Raw genomic sequence first — 22827 nt, 5'->3', positions numbered from 1 at the left:
CGCATTATCCAGTATTATGTACTATTACATAGCTAATCTCCACTTAATTTGCCTATTTATCTACCCTGTGGTTGACCCATATTACAAGAAAAACATATTAATATTCTTTTTTCGCCCCACAACCTATACGATGTATTTACATTCTCTTTCTTAGTCCATAGATGTGTACATGTTTCCATCTCGTTTCCCCTTTCAATCAAGCGTCGTTTTAGCTTATATTATACGCAAGGTTCTTCGTATTATACAAATTCCCACTGGAACGCGCAGGATATCATCTCTTTTCCCGTAGCATACGCATGGTTGTGTTGCTGCAAGTGGAAGGGACGACTTCCCTTTTCCCGTAGGAAGGTGTGCAGGACATCATCAGCTTGGTAATCATCCGGTGGGTGCATGCAATATGCAACTAGCAAAACACACGTGAGCATGCGTACTGATCGGTTTCGTTCAATTTAACTGCTCTCAAGTGTGACCGGAGAGAAGAAGCTTCGCTTCAATTCGATCGTGTGAAAAAAAAAAACATAGCCTGGTTTCGACACTGCGAGGACAAGTGATTTATTACAGGAAACAAACGATCACGGCCCTTGTTTGGATTAGTGGATTGCTCTGGATTAATATTAAGTTCACATTTTCAATTTTGTTTCCCTGAGATTACATTGCTCTAGATTAATATAATCCACAGGTTCCATGGAGACCAAACGTGGGCTTTGACCCAGCTAAAACTGCTTTATTTATCTTTCTTTCTATGGGATTCAATCTGATCTAGTTTGTCTTGTTTCTAGTGATCCCGGTTGACCAACAATTATTGAAAACGAAACTGAGCATTTTTTTTTTGGAAGGAAAAACGTAACTGAACATTAGTTTCTCGAAAACTAGCTGGAAAGGTAAGGCTGGAGATGCGTGTTAGTAACACAATATCAAAAGTCAAACGTTGCATCGCATGCACGGCATCCTTAGGACGTATTACGTGCCAATTATCGAAGGGGTTTGCCATTTCGGGCACAGGAAAGAACACGGTATGACGTCCGTGTATTTGACACCGTTTTGGTTGTTCCGTGGTTTTCAAAGGCATCACGTGGTATTTTGTAATCGTGATCTTGAGTACAATTTAGAGTACGCCCATACCCATTTGACTCGAGAGAATTTAGTCCGTACTGGACTGGAAATTCAGTCGTAAGACATCTGTACTTGTGATTCAAACGTAGTACATCCCCTGGGTGCCTATCAAAATAAGTATTTAATACGCTAGCTAATCCAATATCGTTGAATCAACCCACGACTAAAAAATCTATATTCTTTGATAAAAACTCTATTCAAAGACCAAAAATCTGACGACTAGAAAATCCCTATCCAAACTAGAAAAAAAGCCATTAAGAAAAAAAAACCTGGCGATCAGTAAATCTCCATCTAGTGACAAAAAGAACTTAAGAAACTGAAAAACTTCACGTGACCATAAAAACGGTTGCGACACTATTTTTACGGTTACAGACGTATGTTTGCTTGGTTTGGTGGCTAGTGTGCTAAGTTATATATATAGAGAAGAGAGTAACTGAAAGGACCAATGACGTTCTAAGAAAAAAGGTAAATTAGGTATCTAAAATTAATTGGCTCTATAATTTTACAAGATAAATCTATATCAATTTCTTACTCTAGATTTATCTAGTGTGTCTACTCTACTGTTCAAATGTTTACAACATATAGTCAATCCTAGCAAACTATTCCTGAAAATAAACATGTAAGGATAGATGGCAAGAAGTAAATGCGGGAACGTAAATATGGTAGAGAGAGCAAATTCGATACAAGAGATTTTTATCTCATGGTATCGATGGTATAAACACCACCGTAGTTCACATTGGAGCAGCCACCTAGGCTATAGCTCCCGGACGACATCTGGTCACGACTCTTGAACCACCAAGACCTTAAGTGGGTAGAGCCACTAAACCATCAAGATAAGGTCTCACCACAAGCCTCTTTTCTGGTCACTTACCACCATCTTCACTTCGGAGCTTGAGCCACCAAGGTATGAGTCTTCGCGTCCTCGTACAAGCATCTTGTTGTCCCTCCACACGAAATTGGAGGGTCAACAAGCTTAAGCCACCAAGACATAAGCTACCAGCGAGTCAACAAGACTCCATGGCGCTGACATACCTCTCGATATAAGTTAGGATCACTCCTTTATCCCTTCTCTAGGCATCAACATCTAGACATAACTTTCTCTAGACCTATTAGCACTAATCGCTCCCTAATCTTGTACTTAATTGTCTCAGATGATCACTTTTAGCACTTTACTGGCTTGAATATCTTCTCAAGTGTCTATGAGCTTTCTTGGACTCTAGCACACTCAAATGGTTGAGTGGGGTATTTATAGCCTCAAGCCCGTGAACTAGCCATTGCTCTAACGACTCTAACAGACTATGAACACTGGATGATCCGATGTCAATAGCAGTATCAACACCGGACCATCCGGTGTGTACTGCAAACTAGCAATTGGAACTCCACTCAAATCCATTTGTGAATACCGGATGTTCTAGTGTATTTTTTAACTTCATCACCGAACTATTCTGTGTGTAGACTTGAGCATGACCGAGCCACTTCTCAATGCTCAATTATTCGATGTGTATAACCTCTCTGATTACCAGACCATCCGGTGTGTACAACTTCTCACACCTCTGAAAATCTTCTGAAAAATCCTCCGGTGAAGCCTCTGATGTATTCTCTTTATCACACGGACCATCCGGTGAATTCAAAGTTCTTCTGCACTGAAAAACTTACTCCTGAAAAATACTCCGATGTGCATTTCTTCTTAACACCGGACCATCCGGTGTGTTGAACTATAGAACCCTCTCTGAGACAAAATGCTCCTATGTGTGCACCAATTAGAGCACCAGACCATCTAGTGAAGTCTTCACGTTTCTTCTCTGAGTCAAACACTTCATTGAGCACTGGAACATCTGGTGAGTTCTTCTTTTTGAGCACCGAATCATCCGGTGATTGCATTTTCTTCTGAACTAGTCCAATTCAACCATTTTTTAGTTTGGCTTCGGTGATTTCTTCATGTATTGCATCCATGAGACCTACTAAGTTATATACTTGACAAAACATGTTAGTCCCATTGATTATATTATCATTAATCACTAAAATCATATGCATACCCTAAAAAGACCATATTCGCTATAGGTAACACACTTGCATCCATCATTGTGATGATGAATGAAAGAGAGTCTCTCCATACACTTGTGTCTACTTATGTCTGCATCTACTATTCTCTCCATACCTCAATGCACACTTGTCAAAGAAATTATTTAGAAACCCCTCAAGTCTCCTAGAGAAAACACCTCAAGATGAAAGCTAACACACAAGTGCGTGCATCCTTAGTGTTGGGAATGCAGAACACCAAACTATATTTTCTTTGGGAAATATCAAAAGGTATGGTTATCAATAATTATGAGAATATGGGAGAAAAGAATAGTTGTCGATAACACTGCCTCAATAATTGCTAATGTTTCTCTTGTGAGAACCCAAATATACAAACAAAATCTATGGCAAAACCGCTTGTAGCACTAATATCACATCAATGAAGAAATCAATTGATGATGAATCATAATTACTATAAAAAGTCTGGAAACTAAAATTCCAAATTAAATGAATCATTATTAAAATAATGATATAATGAAAGGTTATGGTTCATAGGTCTCTATAAAGACTTATACTCTCCTGTTTTGAATAAATTATGTTCTGCTATAAAGACTTATACTCTCTGTTATGAATAAATTATGTTCTGCTATAAAGACTTATACTCTCCTATTATGAATGAATTATGTTTTGCTATATCTCTGACAAATGGCATGAATAAAAAATATGCGGTTAATAAATGGATTATGAAAATACATGTGAAGAGATCCGAAGGATACTCTAGTTCATGAAGAAAAGAAAATCGCAATATATAGAATTAAATCCTATACCAAGAATTAAGAAGTATAACTTTCTAAGGTAAAATATATACTTGAAGGAATATTAAAAGTCTCAAAAGGTGCATCTTATAGAAGAGAAGTTGTATCCCGAAGAATAAGTATATGCTTGAAGGAATAGGTCAATGAATGCCTTACCAGTCAATTCTTGAATAACATCATTGATCCTAGAAATGAACATATATCTAAATTAAAGAATGAGGAAAGAACCATATAAGCACTTAGAAAGTGCATATTCCACTTGTTATCAATAGAATAACAATATCCTCTATTACAACAGAAGATATAAGAATATTGGTGACGGTTGGTAATTAATTTATTCCCTAATGGCTACATCAAGACTGGTGTAGGTGTTATTCTTTAGTGGTATAAGCCAAATCATAAATATTTGTAGAACAAATTAATTGGCTATAACCTTGAAGATCCGCCAAAAGAGAGTTGCAGTATTAGACCTCCTGTATTGAGACTTGATCTGTTATATCCAAAAGGTATATATCAATGCAACTTATTTATCCTCATGATCCTCTACAAGGATTAGTCCTTAGAATGGATAAACTTTATTTGTTATTTGAGTGCATGGAGCACGTTGCTCCATTTACTCTCATTACAATCCATAGAAGAATTACGAGTTAAGTATATGAAAGACACATCATCGTAGTAATTGCACATTTATGAAAAATGTGATTAAGACATTTTGAACAATAAAGTTCAAAGGATTTGTAATGAGGAAGAGTATATTTGCTATACTTTAACCTCATATTATACATCTTGAAGTATTAGATTTGATATGCCAAGAAGAAATCATATTGATGATTATTATGTCAAGATACCATGAAGGTATTTACCACTGAACTATTAAGATCAAGTAGATCATACTTGCTAAAACAATGAAGTTTATGCAATGAATAATAGAAATCAATACTTATTCATGAAGAATATAATATCTAGAAGACTATATGACTAATAAGGTTAAGTGTTGAACTCTTTTTTCTTTGTGAGTTTTCTCATGAAGGTTTCTCACATGAGGTTTTTAAACAGGCAATATATGCAATACAACTTGCATATGTTATGTACTATTTTCTTCAAGAACCATTTTTTCTATTGGGTTTTTGATAGAGTTTTTAACGAGCATATATCTCCCGGTATTCGTCCAAAAGGTAGTGTTAAGATGCCAATTTTCAAAATGATTGGTTTTCATTGCCGATTAAATCTCCGATTTGACTTAGAAGCGAAGTTATGTGGACTTCATACCTAAACCTGAATTTCTTGTAGGACTACATATACGAGAGAGGTTAGAGATTTAGAGGTTAGAGATTTGTATCTATCATTGATAACGAATGAAAGAAAACCTCTCCATACATCTGTGTCTGCTTATGTTTATATCTACTATTCATTGTATCGATTGAAGAGATATAGGAAAAGGTTAGACATCGTGATTACTCAACAAATATTAATAGATTGTCATAAAAAATACTTTCAACCATGATCAAAAGTATCTATTATGCACCGATGTCCAAAAATACAAAAGAAGGTATGTATTATAGCCCATGTCCAAAATCACAAGGAGAATTACTACGAATTTTGAAGGCGCAGAACATACTGCCCGTCCACTACACAAGAATCTGTAATTAACACAAGTACTAGCAAGCAGATAGCGTACCAAGTTTAGATAACGAATGTCTAAGCCGCATTCCAGATAAAACGCTAGCCTACTCGTAGTATACTAGAGAAATTAGAACAGCTAAAACCATCCCATCAATGCCAACTTAGCATCGATCAGAAGATAGTTATTGCTTAACTGCTCAACCCTGTAGACTGTCAATCTTTAACATACCATGCAAAATCTACAAATAAAAACAATCTTAAGCAAATATATAAGAATACCATAGGAATTCCGGAGCTCACGTCTATGATGGAAAACAATCCCAAGACCATATAAATATCTTCTGATCTGAAAGCTAACATGCCAACGTACTGAACAAAAAGATCAGGTATGGTTCAACCATCTTAAAGGCAGAATCACAAGTTCATTGTTCACGCAGTTATTAGCAGCCTGAAAACAAAACGTTCATCACTAGGGAAGTGCTTTCTAGTCTGCTTTATGGTTCCCGTTGCCAGTTGGTGACCTGGACCGATCTCCGCGCCTTCTCTGAGAGTCTCTTTCATGTGGCGAGCTGCCCCTGCGGTCCCTTGACCGTGAGCGCACTCTGCGGCGGTCCCTTGAGCGTGAGCGCTCCCTGCGGCGGTCCCTTGAGCGAGAACGCTCCCTTCGGCGATCCCTTGAGCGTGATCGTTCCCTTTTGCGATCCCTTGAGTGAGAGTGCTCCCTCCTGCGAGAACGGTAAGGTGATGGGCTCCTTTGAGATCCTCCTGCATTGTGAATAAATTATTAAAGATACAGCACTAATGCGAAAAATTTAAATTTTTCTTGACTATCATTTCAGAGCACACGAATGTCTCGGTTACACTAATAAGATGATATAAGCCTGTAAAAGATCCATGCAACCAGAATGGAGCGGAGCACATTTACATACCTTTGCAGATAAATTCTCCATGCCTAGGTTTGTGATTATGCCTACCTTATAAAAAAAGGTGATTTGACTCAAGGAACACATGTCCTAGACCTATTCTAAGCTTTGATCGTGTGGAAATATGTCAGCTAAACCTAGAAGACCCGAATAGCTCCCATTACAGTCGCAGGTCACAGAAAACATCGCACTCCAGTGAGATCAGTGATTCGCATATGATAATGTGGACATAAAACTTCAGGACAGCATTGATAGAAAAACATAATTAACAAACAAACAGCCTATACGTGCAAGAAAACATTTATGGAAAGTAGAAAGATGAATTCTTGTTTAGGTATTAATAAAAATAATATTGCACATTAGACAACAGCAAATAAATAGACTGGTCCGATCAATTACAACAATTAGTCTACACAAGCTGAACACCTGCTATAGGAGCAAGTCAATTTTAAAAGAAAGCATTGCAGTCACGTCATGCGTAAGCACAAAATAGCCCAATTTGTGTTCATACCTCTCTGACCACAGTATTTTCCAGGAGTAGGGGTCCTCTCTCGAGTTCTTTTAGCCTGCAATGAACATCATAAAAGATGTGTTAGTTGGTCTCCACAATCAAACAAATAATGAACTTCCGAGTACTCCAACCAAACTGGGATCCCAATTATCCTCTTAACTTGAATCAGGGATTGGTTAAAACGAATAGATAAAGAAACTAAGGCATGCTCCTTTGCTAGAAAACAAATAGTGATAGATCATTAAGCTTGTCAACTCTCGATCAAATTTCTTGTGATACAAGTAGTTGAATGACTTTACGTTGCATGCCACCTCAACCAAAGATGACTTTTGTGCATTTGCTCCATAGTCGGTGTAGCCATAGTCAAAGGAGGCACCAGATTATGCCTCTTGTGATGTCCATCTGATCAGGATAGTTGTTGATGAAGCTTGCATCAATTCAGGTAGACCCAGCGCTTGGTGTCGTTGTGACATGGCAGCAGCATGTACCATGTAAGCTCGGTCGGTGTAGACAAATCATGGAGCCCTCTAGATCAATGAGGGCAATGTTGACGATGGCAGCGGTGGTGATGCAAAGCAGAAGACTCCATTGGTATGTGGTGGCAGCCCTCACGTTGGTGTGGCGGGTATGCAGTGTCGGTGAGGGAGGTGTAGACGACAAGCGGTGAGGATGAGCTGAAGGATGGTGACAAGCACAATCACGTCAGCTGCACATCCCTTGGCGACAACCATGGTCGAAGACCGGCACAGCCTGCACCAACCAGGTTGACGTCGAGGCAGCCCAGCACCATGTTAAACTGGAAGGTCAGGAAGTCAGCACGAGATGAGAGTTAAGACCCCAGTTGGAGAGGCAGAGAAGAGTTTTTCCCCCATTCACCACACTAGGGTTTGCATCAGAGCACATCACAAATGATTCCCTTTCAATTTACTCTGGCCCATTTCACCTGAGTGGAATTTCCTGGCTGGACTGTTCCAGAATATACTCTTCATTCACAGGAAAATGATATAGTTGCACTCTTCTACCCGTAACATACATCTCAAGGACCCTTCACCAAAGTTTTTAACAGAACAGAGCAGAGTATTCATTAAAGTTTTAGCTTAACAGAATATACTTTCCATGGTGCACAAGATAATGTTACTGAGACATCCATGATTTCAAGATTTGTGGGAAAAAAGAGAACACAAGACCATGCATAAACCATGTTTAACATAACAGCTGGCTTTATCTTATTTCATCTTTTAGCAATGCTTTCAGAATACTATGAAAATTACTACACATATAACATGATAAAACTAGGGCTATTCAACAGAAATATGATAGCAAAAGATATAATGTAACAGATCATTTCGGTTGTCTCTAACCTTCTCTACAGTGACCAGGCGACCTTCAAGTACAGTGCGGTGCAGATACTTGATGCAGCGTCTTGCGTCATCAACAGTATCCATTGTCACAAAGGCAAAGCCACGGGATTCTTTTGAACGAGGATCAAGAACAACATGGCAGTGTTTAACCTGCAAATTTCAAGATTGGAACTGATTAATAAGATACCACAATGGTTATCACAAGATGAATAGACAATAAGATACATATAAAATGAAAATCATAATAAGACCACATGATGACATGAACCAATAAAAATGAGACCATACCTTTCCTTCTTTACTAAAGAACTTCTCAAGGTCATCTTCAGTTACACGAGTAGACAATCCAGTGACATAAAGGTTATTCCCTGGATTTCTATCATCTTCACTCCTGCACAATCAAGAATTAAATATCAGTATTACACTACTTCCCATAGATTTGTGTAGAATTACAAACTGCAACTACAAGCTACTGAAGCCAATTTGACATAATGTTTTATAAACTATCATGAACTTGTGATATGCTTGCCTGGATCGACTCCTATCCCTTGACCTTGATCTACCCCGTCTCCTAGGAGGAGACCTTGAAGTGCTGTGCCTCTTTGGACTCCTTGGATGTGGAGACCTTGAGATACTCCTCTTTGGAGGAGGTGACCTTGAAGGGCTGCGTCTCATTGGAGGGGGCAACTTTGAAGTGCCATTCCGATTTGCAGGAGGTGTAATAGACCGTGCAGTGTATCTAAAAATAGAAGTTTTCAAACTAGACCACAGAAGAAGTCCACCATGCATTGGAAAACATTTGAAGGAGTGTATACTAACCTCACTTCCTTGGATTGTGACATCTAATAAGAAAACATGAGAGGAGGAACATGTCAGATACACTAATTATGTGAACTACAGTTCAATATTCATCATGGAAAAAAGATGAAGTTCATACTTAAGCCTAAAAGCAGCAGCAATAAAAACTGTTAATAAACACAGAGGCAGCAACATCAGAGTTTATGATAAGTAGCTAAACAGAACTATTTGTCTTTAAACTGACACCTATTTAAGCAATGCAACATTGCAAGGTGCACTATCTTAATAAACGGTAATAAATATTGGCAGGTTAAAACACTAGTCATGATGGCAAATATTTTGTACATAATTATGTGCATAAACAATAGATAACATGCCTGGGATTTTTATTATAGTGGAATCAGTTGGGTAGTTCTATGGAATTTTGATCACAGGTGAGGAATCATGGCAAACAATGAGGGCATGGCAGCTGTGCATTATCAGGCTGTTGAACTGTGATGTGTAAATGAACGTTCGCAGAAATAGATATAAACTATATAACTAACTCCACCCTGAATTCTTGCATAAGATCTAAGTCAGAAATTATTAAGCATATGGTAATTATAATAGATGCAACACATTGCTCAAGCATTCACTATTTGCTTTAGAAAACGAAAAAGGTAACACAAGAATGCATGATGATGATGCCACAACCTAAATGACAACATATCTCACCATCCTCAAGGGACTAACAAAGTTAGTAATTGTACTATAAAGTAAATAGTAAATAGGCTAAAATTCGAGAAGAACCTAGCTTTCAAAGCCTACACCAACATGGAAAAATAGTGTTGTGTGGCACATGGATTTATGGCAGTCTGTTGGGCATCTCACTAGCAAGTTATATTTGTGATGGAAACAAAAAATTTCATACCCTAAACCAATCTATGAGAACTTAGTCCACTCCATATAATATCCACGAAATGGACAATCGCTAAGGTTGAGGGTACCTGGACAAGGAAGTTGCAAATGGAAGCTCTGAGTGAAGAAAAGAAGGGGCACAGACAAAGGATGGTCTACCTGGAAGGAGACAAAGAGGAAATGAGCGTCACACAATGAACTACATTAAAAAGACAAGAAGCAGCATGCGCGAAGTAGATATATGGCTTCTCAGCAATTCAGATTTTCTGAATTGTTTTACTGTGCCCTGTATGGACCCTACACACTAGATTTGCCTACTCATGAGTTCAATTATAGGCTGGAAGCAATCAAACAAATGAGTTCCAAATTTCCTCTCCAGTTCCCGATTCACATCTCCATAGTTTTCAGACTACTCTAGAATTGAACGAACAAACAAAAAAACAACGGTAGGAATCAAGCAACCACGTCATCTGCCCACGCCCAAGCGCCCGATTCCAGGACCAACCCGCCCAGATCTAGCCCGAGGTCGGGGACCCCGAGCCAGCCATGAACTCCATCACCAACGGAACAAAAGTGAAATGATGCGGCGATCTGAACCCCCAAACAAATTCGAACCGAATAAAATCTTAGAATCGATCAGGCGGCAAGCGCCTGCCTCTCCCGGCCCGCGGTGCCCCAGATCCGGCGCTGCAGGCCTCCGCCGGCGTGCGGGCACGCGTGCGTGCGCTATCCCGACAGCGACGGTGTGGACTAACCCGGGATCCGAACCAGATCTACCGTCCTTCAAGCGATGGATTCATGAGAAAAATCGCAGATCGATGGGGATTCGAAGCCCTCGGAAGTGGAGCAGGGGGAGGAGGAGGAAAGGAGGAGAGGGCCAGCACCTGCGTGGAGAAGCGGCAGTCGCCGTCGTAGGTGTCGATCGCGAGAGAAGAAGGCGACGCCGGCGCCGGCGCAGTCTGCGAGGACGAGAGAGGCACGCGAGACGGCCTGACGACGAGAGCCTGCGGATTGGAAAAAATCGCCTCCAAGGCGATGAGACGTTTTTGCCCCCGCAGAGCGGGCTGGCGTGGGCCCGGAGATAGGCCAGCCCGGCATCGTCCAAAGGCCTTCGCAAGCCAGGCCGGGCCGGGATTTGTTTCCATGCCCATTATCCACTAGGTGGGCTCGGTTGGGATCTTCTCAAAACGTTGCCCTACCAATAATTTGTCACGCAAGCATGCAAGAAATTTACATTCTGCTAAAAATGATCAGCGAAGTAACAAAAGTTTATGTTGCTAAGGAAGAAAGCATTGTCTAACGCTTGCATACCGACCGGCTTGATGGTGAGCGTGGGCGGATCTTACGGGGGAGCGCGGGGCTCAAGCCCCTTATCCTTTGATGCTTCATGAAAAAGGGAGGAGAGATAAGGAGGAAGGTAGAGAATAAGAATGTTACTTTTAAAGTCATAATTACGTAATTAATTTAATTATATTTTATAAGTATTAGATTTAATTTTAAGTAATTTTGTTTCAGAGCATTAGAGCACTTGATTTTAAGTCAATTGAATGAGAGGAAAAAAATTCGAAAGAGAAATAAATGAATTCGCAGTTGAAATAATCTTCTTTCTCTAGCATGTGAGGCCCACATAGATTGGATCATGGTATATGAAAGATACCAATTGTAAAAATTAGTGTCATGAAATGAACCTACAACTAATAAACCATATAGGTTGCTTATGGTTAGAGATAAACACAAACAACATACCATATAAAAACCTACACTAGACATTACAATAAACTAATACTAGACATTGTAATAAATTAAAATAAGCATATGCAATCCTAGACGAGGCAAATAAGCTAGAAGCAAAAAACAAAATGCATGAACATAAGTCTAGCTATCATTTACCTCTTTTACCTTTTGATAGGGATTTGGGTATATGATGATGATGATTTTTATCATAACGTCCAAACTTGTATACTTGACTTCTTTACTTGAACCTTCACTTCATCTTGTGAGCCAAGTCTCTAAATCCTTATAGCCGCTTCGGGCTTCAAGTCTTCTTTGGAACCCAAACCGATTGGAGTCCTTTCATGTTGGTGATGACTTCCTTGGCACCAAAATGGGTTGGTTCCACCTTCAATCATTTCTTCGAATCATGTGTGCAATCACCTTGACATTGTCCTTTTTCTTGAGCTTGTAGTGCTTGTTCTTTGTCTTGATCTTGTAGTTAGTCTTGGTGTAGAGATTGAAAGTCCTGTTGGAGAGGTCGCAATCTTCTTCTCCTCCTTGGTCTCCTTCTTTATCTGTTTGCATTGGAAGATCTTGTGGCCTTCTTGATGGCATTTGAATTATGTCATGGTTGACCCCTCCGCAAGCCTCTTCACCATGAAAATATAGTTATCTTGAGGAGGTTGGACATATCCTTTGCCCTTTAAACTCGCCAAGTTCTTCTTAAACTTCTTCACTACTTACTTAAACTCATCATTCTCTTATGCAATGAGGTTGTTAGATAACACTATAACAACATTCTCAACGCATTTCTCATTGCAAAGGGGTGAGCAAAACATATCAATCATCGTAAGAAATAGAAGTATCTACCTTAGGATTGAAATTAAATAGAGAGGTGTATTGCTTTAAATGGACCTTAGTTTAAAATTCAATGCAGTCAAATTTAGCCTTAAGCTCATCATGCTCTTGTTTAGCAAATTGAATTTGCTCAATAATTATTCATAATTAGAAACAAAAGTAGCATGAATGTCATTAAGTGCATTGAATTTTTTAAGCTCTTTTGATTATCTCTTAAGAGTCATTTGTTGCTCATTGATCAAATGAATAAGTTCTTCATAGGAGGGAGAATACTCATCGGATTCATCATCACTTACATTGCTATCCATACATTTGGCTATAAGGCACTTGTGAGATGACTTGCATGTCGACTTACGTGATAATGACTTTGAGGAATGGCTCTTCTTGGAAGGGAGGATAGTGAAACTTTCATCACTTAAGCTTGACTCTTCATCGTCACTCACCCATCCCCTAAGCTTACGAATATCTTGGCTCTTCCCCTTGTCTCCCTCTTATTTTTAGTCTTCTTCTCCTTCTTGATATGATCAATTATGTTAACCAAATCTTTAATGGAGATAGGATGATCAATCTTGGTATTGATCCTCTTCATATTCTTCTTTATCTTTGAGAAAAACTTGGCCATCTTTAGATCAATTTTATCATCACTTGACGTGCTTTGATCATCCTCTTTATCACTCTCTTCATCTTGATCATTATTATCTTTGCTTGAGCTTGACTCTTACTCTTGCCTCCTCATCTTCAACTTCATATGTGAGTATTGAGTTTGCTTACTTGTGAGGACAAGATTATTGGCGTTAGATGAGGTAGGAACTTCCACCTCCATGTTCACTATCATCTTAGGGGTGGTGATCTTACCGAGCACTTGACTTGGAGTCATCTTCTTGATGTCATTGTTGTTGTAGATGATGTAGACTATCATCTTGTACTTTGAAAGAAGAATTTGAAATATTTTTCTCACCACTTGATCATCTTTAATTTGCGTCAAACCTAACACATCGATCTCATAGACAAGAATATTCAAACGTGAAATCTTAGTTTTGATTTCTAGAAAAGATTAACTACAAAATCTCAGAAAATAATAGATTGATGTGGAAATTTCTAGAGAAAAAATCTTAATCATATAATTTCATATGTAGTTAATCTTTTGTCCTTTTTTTTAATCTTTCGGAAGCTATAGCTTGTTAATCGTAGTTTTGATTTGACCTTTTTTTTTTCACCGGAATATATGGAAAAGTGTGATCTTGTGTGTGATGATATTATTGTGTGCTATTTGGTTCTTTTTTGATCTTAGTATTTATGTGTTGTCTTTTCTCTTATGTTCGTGAGTAAGTGCTAACGTTTTGAAGAAGCTAATATGAATTCAAGATGAAGACTTCGCTGAAGACCCAACTGAGTTGAGTAAAGACAAGTTGTGTTTTTGAATATATTTATCATGCTAATAATTTATCAGGAATCCCAAAAGTTAGGTTTTACCCTAATTTTTTCTTATCATCTTTGTAGCCATGGTTTGGTTTTGATTATAGAAGGGTAGATGATGCTTAGCCTTGTTTTGTGATGGTGATCATGATATGGTTTAACCGAATACGCTAATGGTCTTGTGCAACAATGATAAAAGATGATAGTATAATTTTTTAGCAATATGGTATAGTGATTTGAGCAATGACTTGATGAGATCGATACATGAAATATGGTTGGAGTTGTGGTGATCTTGCTTAAATCTAAAGACCGGTTTATGGAGTAATCTTTCCGAGTAAACAATAGAATCATAAGCCTAGAATGAGACAGCCCTAGAAAATTAATCTGCATACTCTCAGTATTCTGTAGACCATTCGGCTGTGTGGAACGGAATGGTGTACTTCTAGGGTTTTAGTGGCGCAAGAGGTGACTTTTTATTGATGAGATGTATTCACATAGTGGTAAAACCTTAATTGGTATGAACAAGTAGAGAATGACTTTGTAAAACCTTAACGATGTTGGTGGAAGAAATAAAGTGTCGATGTCCCTTTAGTTTAAAACTAGAAAGGTTTTAAACTTATCCTTTCTCTGAAAGCATTGAGGTTGGAGTAAAAAAAGTTGTTTGTTCTTATTGAGGTTTTGACTGAGTCTGTAGATTATGAGATATGTCTTCTTTCTTGCGGTTGTTCATATTTCTCATATGTGAAGCGTGTATACCTATATTGGATGCTATATCTTTTGATTATGCATAAGCGTGTTACTTAATATTTACTTTTTCGAAGTTTACTTATCCTTAAGTTATGAAGTGCAACAAGAGATACATTGCTTTGCAGTTATTATTTATTAATATATATGCAATTCTTAAGGTATTATGTATATCTTTGAAATTTATGTTGTTTACTATGCATAAAATATTATAAACATAACATCTTGTATTAGAAGTTTTATTACCGTGGCTATATACAACACTGTATATTATCCATAGAGGAATACAATACACATCCTTATATTATTCGTGAAGCCTCGTAAAGCTGAGAGCCCTACCAAACAGCTAACTTCATTCATTCTTACGAGTGATGAGTAAATTATGTAACGTCAAGCAATGGAATAAGAAAGAAAATCGATAATAGCAGACCGTTTCTATACGTCAGATGCATTCAGACCAGATCTTATCCAGATGCCAAAACACAAGGGAATAGCAGGATTAATTCAGACGAGAAATTTTCAATCATTCATGCATTCACTTTCAGAAATAAAAAAAGAAAATAAAAAATCGTACAGGCATTACACGTCCTGGACGAACGTTACTGAGAACGTAAAAGTAAAACTCAGCAGAACTATCGTTCGGCACATGGAGATTTGATGCAGGCAGGAGCAGGATTTCATTTTTTAACAGTAGTTTAGAACTCCAGGTGAACACTCCTTGATCTTTCTTGTTTTCGGAGCCTACCATTCCTTGATCTGGAGAAGAGAGGATGAACCATGTTGGTTGCTCACTTGCCATGAAGACAGCCGCACTCTCTAGAGGAGCTTCAGCATTTTCAGCCGCTCCTCGTGCTCTGGATCAAGCTTCGGCACCGTGTAGTTGCCGTGAAGGTCTTCCACCACGTATTCCTGCACATGAGAAATGCAGTGTTAAGAAACGCCACTGCCTTGCAGAATTACATACCCAATAACTACCAATACTGACAAGATTGCCATGAGATGCTTCGAATACGTATGATTTAAATGTAATATGGACTTCTTTTATTCCATATGAAGGTATGAACACTGATTCGAGGGGAGTTGCTTGCCTTGGTCAGCTCCCTTTTGGTCAGGATGTGATAATGCCTCTGCCAGATCCTTTGGACGGCCATGGTTGCGGCGAGGAAACCGTAAGCAATGCCGAGAATGGCGAACACAACAATGAAAACCAACACCAGGGCAAAGCATGCCTCCAAGGAAGCAGGCAGGCAGTCCAGGATGCCCCAACCATAGCAGCAGTTCCGGCATCCTGCTAGGCATGGATCCTGGTTGTCGTTGAAGGACGAGCAATGCACTATCAACCCAAAGAATCCAAGCAGCACGAAGAAAACCACAACGCCTACAGCGGAAGATATGGTCACCACAGTTACATACCAAAGGTTCATATTGCAGATATCAACAATGTAGACGCATCATGAGAATGGATAAGAAAATAGACGACTTGCATACCCATGCAATAATAGAATGGTATTGGATGCTTTGACAAGAAGCGATCCCAACCATCGCTGAAACTGTTTCGGAAACTTCCATCCCTGTCTAGAAAGTATGCAATTGCACCAATAATAGCAATAGTCTGCAACAATGAAAGCAATTCAATAATTATTTCACTGGCTTTCAATTGGATTTCAATGCAAATTGACCTAACAATGCAATAGTATTTCTTGAGTACATATCTCTTCTACAAATATTTTGCCATATCACTACTTATCCAAGAGTTGAGTGAGCAGCAAAGACATAGTCCTTTTCTTTAACAAAATTATCCTGCATTTGTACCATTTACTATACCAAATTGGGAACAATGCAAAAAAAAAAAAAAAACCCAGGTTTGTTGCGACGTCTTATGATTGTAACAAGTAGAAAAATGCAATTGATGATGCCCCAGGAGGCATACAGTCATGCTTTCAAATGTATAGCTTTAAATGTTGCATAGGAAGAATCACAAGGAAACATCCCTAGAAATGAAGATATTGTGACTTCATTGTGAAAAAGTGCATACAAAAAGGAAGTGCATTCAAATGTTTAAAACTTACAAGTTGTATGGCAAGAAACACAAGAAGAACATCTCTTGCAACAAAGACCCGGAACTTCATTTTACGCCATGAATTGTCCTCCCAAGTCTCCACTCGAAGATGAAACTGAGCTTTGCAAGTTGTGCAGTGTGAAAATGCAAATCCTTCCTACAATGTAAGAATGAAAAATCAGAATCAGAACTGGTACACAACTTTTTCCTCCATTCATTCCATATGTATAGAAGACAACTTAAGAGATAACAGTGAAGGACTCATATTCAGAGACCATAACATCTAGCTTGGAAATATTTAATGCAAAGAGAATTATTGAAGGCCAGTAAAGAGCAAAAATTCAACCTAGATCTAATTAGAAGGTTCGATGAAGATCGAATTTAAGTGGCACAGAAATTGCAGCCAAGAGACTACATTCTACAATTTACCCTCCGAATCAAGCTGAAATCATATAGCTTGGAGAGATGCAGCTCGACTTCTAACAAGTAGTGTACTGCCAATACATGTCAAAACTCTGATTTTGATAACATCTTTGCAATGTCATAATCTGCCATTTGAAAGAAAGAAAAAATGGTTAATGAAGCAAAAGGCTGGGTTTTTGTCCATCGGGGAAGCGCAATCATCTACTATCACCAGAGGAAAACAAAATCTAACACCTAGATTGCACTGTTGTTTCCTGCTCTTCCTACAATACGCATCAACTAGTCCACCACTGCCTTATGCATGCTTTCTATGTGATATGTTCCCTCTATCTCACAGTAATGTCTCCATGTGGTAACTACCAACGTAAAGGCTTGTAGTGTCGATGAGGGGAAGCAGCAGCATATATCATGTGCTTGAGGGAACTGATATGTAAAATATAAGACACTGGGTGTACCTTAACAGAACGCCAGTGGTCAAGGCATGAACGGTGAACAAACTGTTGAGTTCCTTTGCACATGCAAGGTGATATCAGCTCATCACCTGCACCAAAAACAAAACCAAAAAAAAAAAAAAAAATCACAAGAGCACATAAGCTTACAGTTAGATCAGTTATTGGTTGGGTAGAAAAAGAAAAACTGAAGCACCCAATTAACATTCCACACTTCCAGCGCATCCTATCCTAATCATTTTTATTGGCTCAGAATTTAGCCGAATGCATATCTGAAAGTGCATCTAGACCCCCTAAGTGAGTTTTGATTTATTGATGACAAACGATTAATGGACTAATGAGTTTATTGAAGCTATGAACATGTTTTAGTTTTATTGGCGAAGTTATACGACGTTAGCGTCCCTCAAAAAGAAAAGAGAAGCGGTTTGTAGTACTCAATAGGATTTAATTGGTTTTATCTTTGAAATTGAGTTTAGGAAAGCCGTACTATCAAGAGGGATGCAATTGATAGTTTTGATGGTGTCTCAGTGCTCAAAATAACCTCTTAGAACCAAATGTTGAGACATATTCACCCATGGATACCGGGAAATAGGCTAAAGTGTTCTGAGTCCGGAGTTTCCGGTGCTCACCAGATACTCCGGTACTTAGTGTTTTAGGCCGGAGTCTCCGAGCAAAACTCCGCCAGAGAGTCTCAGTTCCGATTTAATTTTAAATGTCCGAAGTCTCCAGAGTTCACCAGATACTCTGGTGTTTGGTGTTTTTGGCCGGAGTCTCCGGCAGAGAGCCTCGGTTTCAATTTAATTTTAAAATGGCCGGAGTCTCCGGTGTTCACCGGACACTCCGGTAGTTAGTGTTTTCAGCCGGAGTCTCCGAGTGAGACTCCGCCAAAGAGTCTCGGTTCGAATTTATTTTAAATTACCGGAGTCTCCGGGGTTCATCGGATACTCCGGTATCTGGAGAGGCCGGAGAGTCCGGCAAGTCTCCGGGTCTTTTTTGTGTGGCAACTATGTGCCACCCGGAGTCTCCGGTGTTCACCGGATACTCTGGTCAGTGTAACAGAACTGTAATGGTTAGTTTTGACACTGTTCTGAGCCCGTTTTGAAATAATGGCCGGAGTCTCCGGTGTTCACCGGATACTCCGGGTTAGGTCAACCAGAACAGTAACGGCTAGTTTATGAGGGATAGCTATAAATACCTCCCCACCTCTTTGCATTGAATGCTTACTGTTGCTGCTGAGCTACTCTTTAACAAAGCCTTCCAAAGCATTCAAGAGCCCCTCCAAACCTCTCTAGTACTTAGATTGTTCCAAAAATTGAGAGATAGGGTTTGGAAGTGTAATTTAAGTTGTTGAGCCAAAATCCAACCTTTGAGCATTGAGTTCGTTGTCAAGCGTTCACTTGTGATCTTTTTCTCTTGGAGCCTCGTGCTCCTAGACGACAAGGCGTCGTCCGTAGAGCACTCAAGGATTGTAGAGTGCCACGGGAAGTTTGTAATCTCCCGTTGCTTTGAGTAAGAAAACATAGTTTGATCTTTGTGGTCGCTAGGAGAGGATAGAGTTGAAAGAAACCTGACTCTTTGTGAACTCCTCAACGGAGACGTACACGCTTTTTAGTGAGGTGACCGAACTTCGGGATAAATCCTTGTCTCCTTAATTTTCGTGCAAGTTTTACTTGTTCTTGTAGTTTTGGGAATTTTCTCAAATCTTATTATTCGTGAGTATTTTACTACAGGGTATTGTTGATAAAGTCATTTTACACTTAGTAGAACCTGTGGTAACTCTTAGACTCTAGTAGACTTGCTTAGATTCATTTCGATTTCGTAATCCTGTATAAGCCGGACAAGACCGGATACTTCGGACATCCGGAGTATCCGAACTTCACCGGAGTATCCGAACTCTGTTAATCAACTGCTGAGTTTTTAAATTTCAGAAACGCCTATTCACCCCCCCTCTAGACGACATCAAGTACATTCAATATCCAGATGCATAGAAAGTTAATTTCGTTTTCTTCACAAACCAAGGATGAAATCCAAAATGGCAGTTGTTCATCATGAGCAAAATGGTACATATTCCTTGTAATTTGCTGACAGAACTAGAATTTACAGTTGGCTACAGTTCAAAGATCTCACAATAGCATTGCAGACCTTCTCCAGGGCAATCTTTAAATTAGTCACATTGTGTAAAATATTGATATCATGACAGCATAAAACCCAGTTTCTATTTCTATAACAAAGGCATAGGCAAAGCTGCAACCATCTGCAAGCTAGTCAAATGTGCATCTTACTTTGTCGTCCTAGCTAACAAGACTTATGGTATGGTTCAGATCATTACAAATCCCATTTGCTAGCACGCATCCTATGACCAAATAATTGCCTATTCAATTAGACACACAATAAATACAACAGACAGAAAAGTTTTTAAACTAACAGAAGAAGTTGCTGAACTACTTTGAGCGGTACAAACACACTTCCTTTTCGTCACCTATCTCAGACTGTAGTAGGTAGGATATAGGATCATCACCTATTTCAGACTCAGCCTCGAGGCAAATGCGGCAGCACGCAGCAGAAGAGTCATCGGTCTCCTCATCCTCGATCTCCAGCGGGCTCACAGTTGCTGGCTGTGGCGGGGACAACTGCGCCGATGGCTCTGCTTCCTTGTTCTCCCCCCTCCCAAGAAGAGGGTCCGAGTCATTCGGTGTCATCTCTTCCTGCTCCTGGTTCCTATCCATTCCGTGGCCGTTCTTCACCGCAACCAATTTAACCACCACAACAGTCAAGAAACACAAAATTGTAAAGTTAATTATAGTTTGGGCAGCACGGCGAAGCATTGCCGTATGGAGCCAGAAGCATTAGAAGTAAAGACCAAGGCTCAGAAGTCAAAAGGCCCAATGAAGTTGAACATTTAACTAAGTGAAGACATTGAACTTGAGCTGCACTTGTACTAGACTTGGTTTGAGGGGCTACTCGCGGACCAAAATTGCACATGAGAAAACGTCAAGTTGTAACAAAAAATTACAATAAAAACCAAATAAAAGATCGATTTTACACCAAATTTGCACATACAAATCGGCTTGCCGCGTGAAAGTATTCCCACCAGGAAAATCACTAAATCAAAATTCGATGTCTAACTCTGCAAAAATTAGGACCCCATGGCCGTATTGCATATAATCCATGAGAAAACCGCGAGCGCATCAACCCCAGCTAATCAATGGAACCAATCATGGAACGACGAGAAAGCTCTAAGCTGAGAACGAAGGAAAACGGCTAGAAAATCAGCCCCAAATTCAACCAAAACTGCCCACTGGAAAAAGCAAAGCCCGATCACCGAATCGCAGCAATTGCCACGGAAATCCACCTCAAGAGCACAGCGCAGAGTTGCGTCGATCCACAAATGGATGCGGAACCGGAACCGATTCTTCAGAAGCCCAGGCCCGAATCAAAAATGCGAAAAAGGGAAGAGAAAATCGAGAAGGGGAAAACGAAAACTCACCAGGAGAAACCGCCTTCCTGCCGCAACAAGAAATCAACAAACGGTGCGACGAATCGGCGGGAGGAAAGAGAACGGAACCCTAGCCCGCTGCGCTCTGTGGAGCTCGCCTCTCGCGGAGGGTCTCGACGGATTCGAAGATTTCCGTGGGGAGCAGCGAGGAAGCAATGCGAGAAAACCGAATAATAGCAGACGTGGAGGTGGTGGTCGAGAAAGCTGTAGAATTTTGCATGAAGCACCTCTACGATAAACAACATGTTACCGACGCTGGAAAGCCCGTTGGCATTAAATCCGGCCCACATCAAGATGGCAATGGGCTCCAAAATCCGGAACCCAACAGGTAATTACCCATTAAAGACTGGATATGGATCAATTTTCACTGGATATGGACCAATTTTCGTACCATAGGTCTGGTAACCAGCAAAATCCTCACTCATTGGGTGGAGCGAGTGCGGTTTTATTCTCCTATCCAGCCCACTATGACAATACTTTTGTACATCCCATGACGAAAATAATATTGAATGGCACGAGCCCATCTAAATCGCCATCACCCACCACCCCACCTATCCCTAAGCCCAAACATGTAGTGTGGCCTAGGTCCAAAGGAGACCTCTCTTATGTATAAAAGGAAAAATGAAACCCTAGTTCATTGACGGCCTCTTGCCCACACACCCACTAATAGTATTTCTCCCCTCTACCGCACCTAAGGATAGCAACAAGCACAAAATTCGTGGATAGGAGCTACATAAATCCATACCCACGCTCATTGCATGCGGGCACGTTTGTATACCCACCAATGACATAAAAGGCCCATCATATTTTGGTGAAAGAAGGGTTGCTGTGAGCTCGTGTGTCTCCAGTGGTCACCCTCTTCGGATATTGTGTCAACGACAATACTCATATTTAGGGAATATAGAAGCATTTATTCAAAGTTGTACTGGTTACAAATTGTGTTTAAAAAAACTAGAGTAGCAAGAAATAGAAGGCAATGAATAAGACGGAAATAAAACAATGGAGAAATATTTGGACACACCTGCTGGACTACAAAGTATTTGGACACACATGTCCGGTGCTTGGAGTGGGTATGCTGGTAAAGCGGACATGGATAAGTTTTTTATTTTATTCTTGCGTATGTGTGCCTATTAAGTTTAGATACAAACACGTGCCTAGACCCATGAGCAAATAATACAACTAAAACCCGCACCCATTAAGGTTTTTACCTGCGGGCACACTTTGCCCATTGCCATCCCTAGCGCACCGGAAGCTGGGCTCCGTTGCCGACGATCCTAGCATCGCCCCACCTCTCTGATCTGTCAACAAGATCCGGCACGACCTTCTCCATCCGTTCCCTGCCCCCACTTCTGGTTTCACGACCAAGCCCAAGTGCATGACCCTCCTTCTCCAACTCTGACCGTGGGAGCAGAACACACTGCCGCCATCGACTCTTCATCCTAGCGTATAGGGCTGCCTCCACTATTTTTCTCTCTACCGACAACCTCCGCCAAGGACCTCATCGTTGACTAGCACCATCCCGAGTTGTGCTCACATTCTTCAGCGAGGCTTCTCTCCGGGCAAGCACTGTGGAGCTGTTGAGGCTAGCTGGCGTCCATACAAGGATCTA

At 40.0% G+C, this 22827-nt stretch overlaps 2 protein-coding genes across 6 annotated transcripts; both read right to left on the bottom strand.

The window, feature by feature from the left end:
* Positions 1 to 5810: 5810 nt before the first annotated feature.
* Positions 5811 to 11230, bottom strand: LOC133894965 (serine/arginine-rich splicing factor SR45a-like). Of its 4 annotated transcripts, none has more exons than XM_062335175.1 (8): positions 10945 to 11080; positions 10150 to 10219; positions 9185 to 9207; positions 8895 to 9104; positions 8654 to 8756; positions 8366 to 8515; positions 7005 to 7059; positions 5811 to 6335 (listed from the first exon to the last, which is right to left on the bottom strand). In XM_062335175.1, exons 3-8 carry the CDS (start codon positions 9205 to 9207, stop codon positions 6055 to 6057), a joined length of 822 nt encoding a protein of 273 aa, XP_062191159.1. In that variant the 5' UTR covers positions 10150 to 10219; positions 10945 to 11080; the 3' UTR covers positions 5811 to 6054. The 4 variants fall into 4 exon arrangements, with proteins under 4 accessions (XP_062191159.1, XP_062191161.1, XP_062191160.1 ...); XM_062335177.1 differs by lacking the exon at positions 10945 to 11080 and adding an exon at positions 10816 to 10916; XM_062335176.1 differs by lacking the exon at positions 10945 to 11080 and adding an exon at positions 10523 to 10790.
* A 4064-nt stretch (positions 11231 to 15294) lies between these two features.
* On the bottom strand, positions 15295 to 21419 carry LOC133895652 (uncharacterized). 2 transcript variants are annotated; one of them, XM_062336115.1, is made up of 7 exons: positions 21210 to 21419; positions 20202 to 20460; positions 17729 to 17814; positions 16861 to 17007; positions 16280 to 16403; positions 15880 to 16169; positions 15295 to 15700 (listed from the first exon to the last, which is right to left on the bottom strand). In XM_062336115.1, exons 2-7 carry the CDS (start codon positions 20446 to 20448, stop codon positions 15608 to 15610), a joined length of 987 nt encoding a protein of 328 aa, XP_062192099.1. In that variant the 5' UTR covers positions 20449 to 20460; positions 21210 to 21419; the 3' UTR covers positions 15295 to 15607. The 2 variants fall into 2 exon arrangements, with proteins under 2 accessions (XP_062192099.1, XP_062192100.1); XM_062336116.1 differs by having other exon boundaries at positions 20241 to 20460; positions 21210 to 21417.
* Between the last annotated feature and the right edge of the window lie 1408 nt (positions 21420 to 22827).

This window comes from Phragmites australis, chromosome 16, assembly GCF_958298935.1.
Source record: "Phragmites australis chromosome 16, lpPhrAust1.1, whole genome shotgun sequence".
NCBI lineage: Eukaryota > Viridiplantae > Streptophyta > Magnoliopsida > Poales > Poaceae > Phragmites > Phragmites australis.
The sequence above is the reverse complement of the archived record's forward strand: the minus strand, read 5'-3'. Positions and strand labels throughout refer to the sequence as shown.

What these genes read in the sequence shown, in the direction of transcription:
- LOC133894965 (XM_062335174.1), bottom strand. Translation starts at nt 11,211, where the DNA reads ATGGGCATGGAAACAAATCCCGGCCCGGCCTGGCTTGCGAAGGCCTTT. An exon ending in AGGGATAGGAGTCGATCCAG is followed by an intron (nt 8,757 to 8,894) that starts GCAAGCATATCA and finishes TTGATTGTGCAG; the next exon opens with GAGTGAAGATGATAGAAATC. An exon ending in AAAATACTGTGGTCAGAGAG is followed by an intron (nt 6,336 to 7,004) that starts GTATGAACACAA and finishes TTCACAATGCAG; the next exon opens with GAGGATCTCAAAGGAGCCCA.
- LOC133895652 (XM_062336115.1), bottom strand. Translation starts at nt 20,448, where the DNA reads ATGGATAGGAACCAGGAGCAGGAAGAGATGACACCGAATGACTCGGAC. An exon ending in CCTACTACAGTCTGAGATAG is followed by an intron (nt 17,815 to 20,201) that starts GTGACGAAAAGG and finishes TTTTTGGTGCAG; the next exon opens with GTGATGAGCTGATATCACCT. An exon ending in CCAAAAGGGAGCTGACCAAG is followed by an intron (nt 15,701 to 15,879) that starts GCAAGCAACTCC and finishes TCTCATGTGCAG; the next exon opens with GAATACGTGGTGGAAGACCT.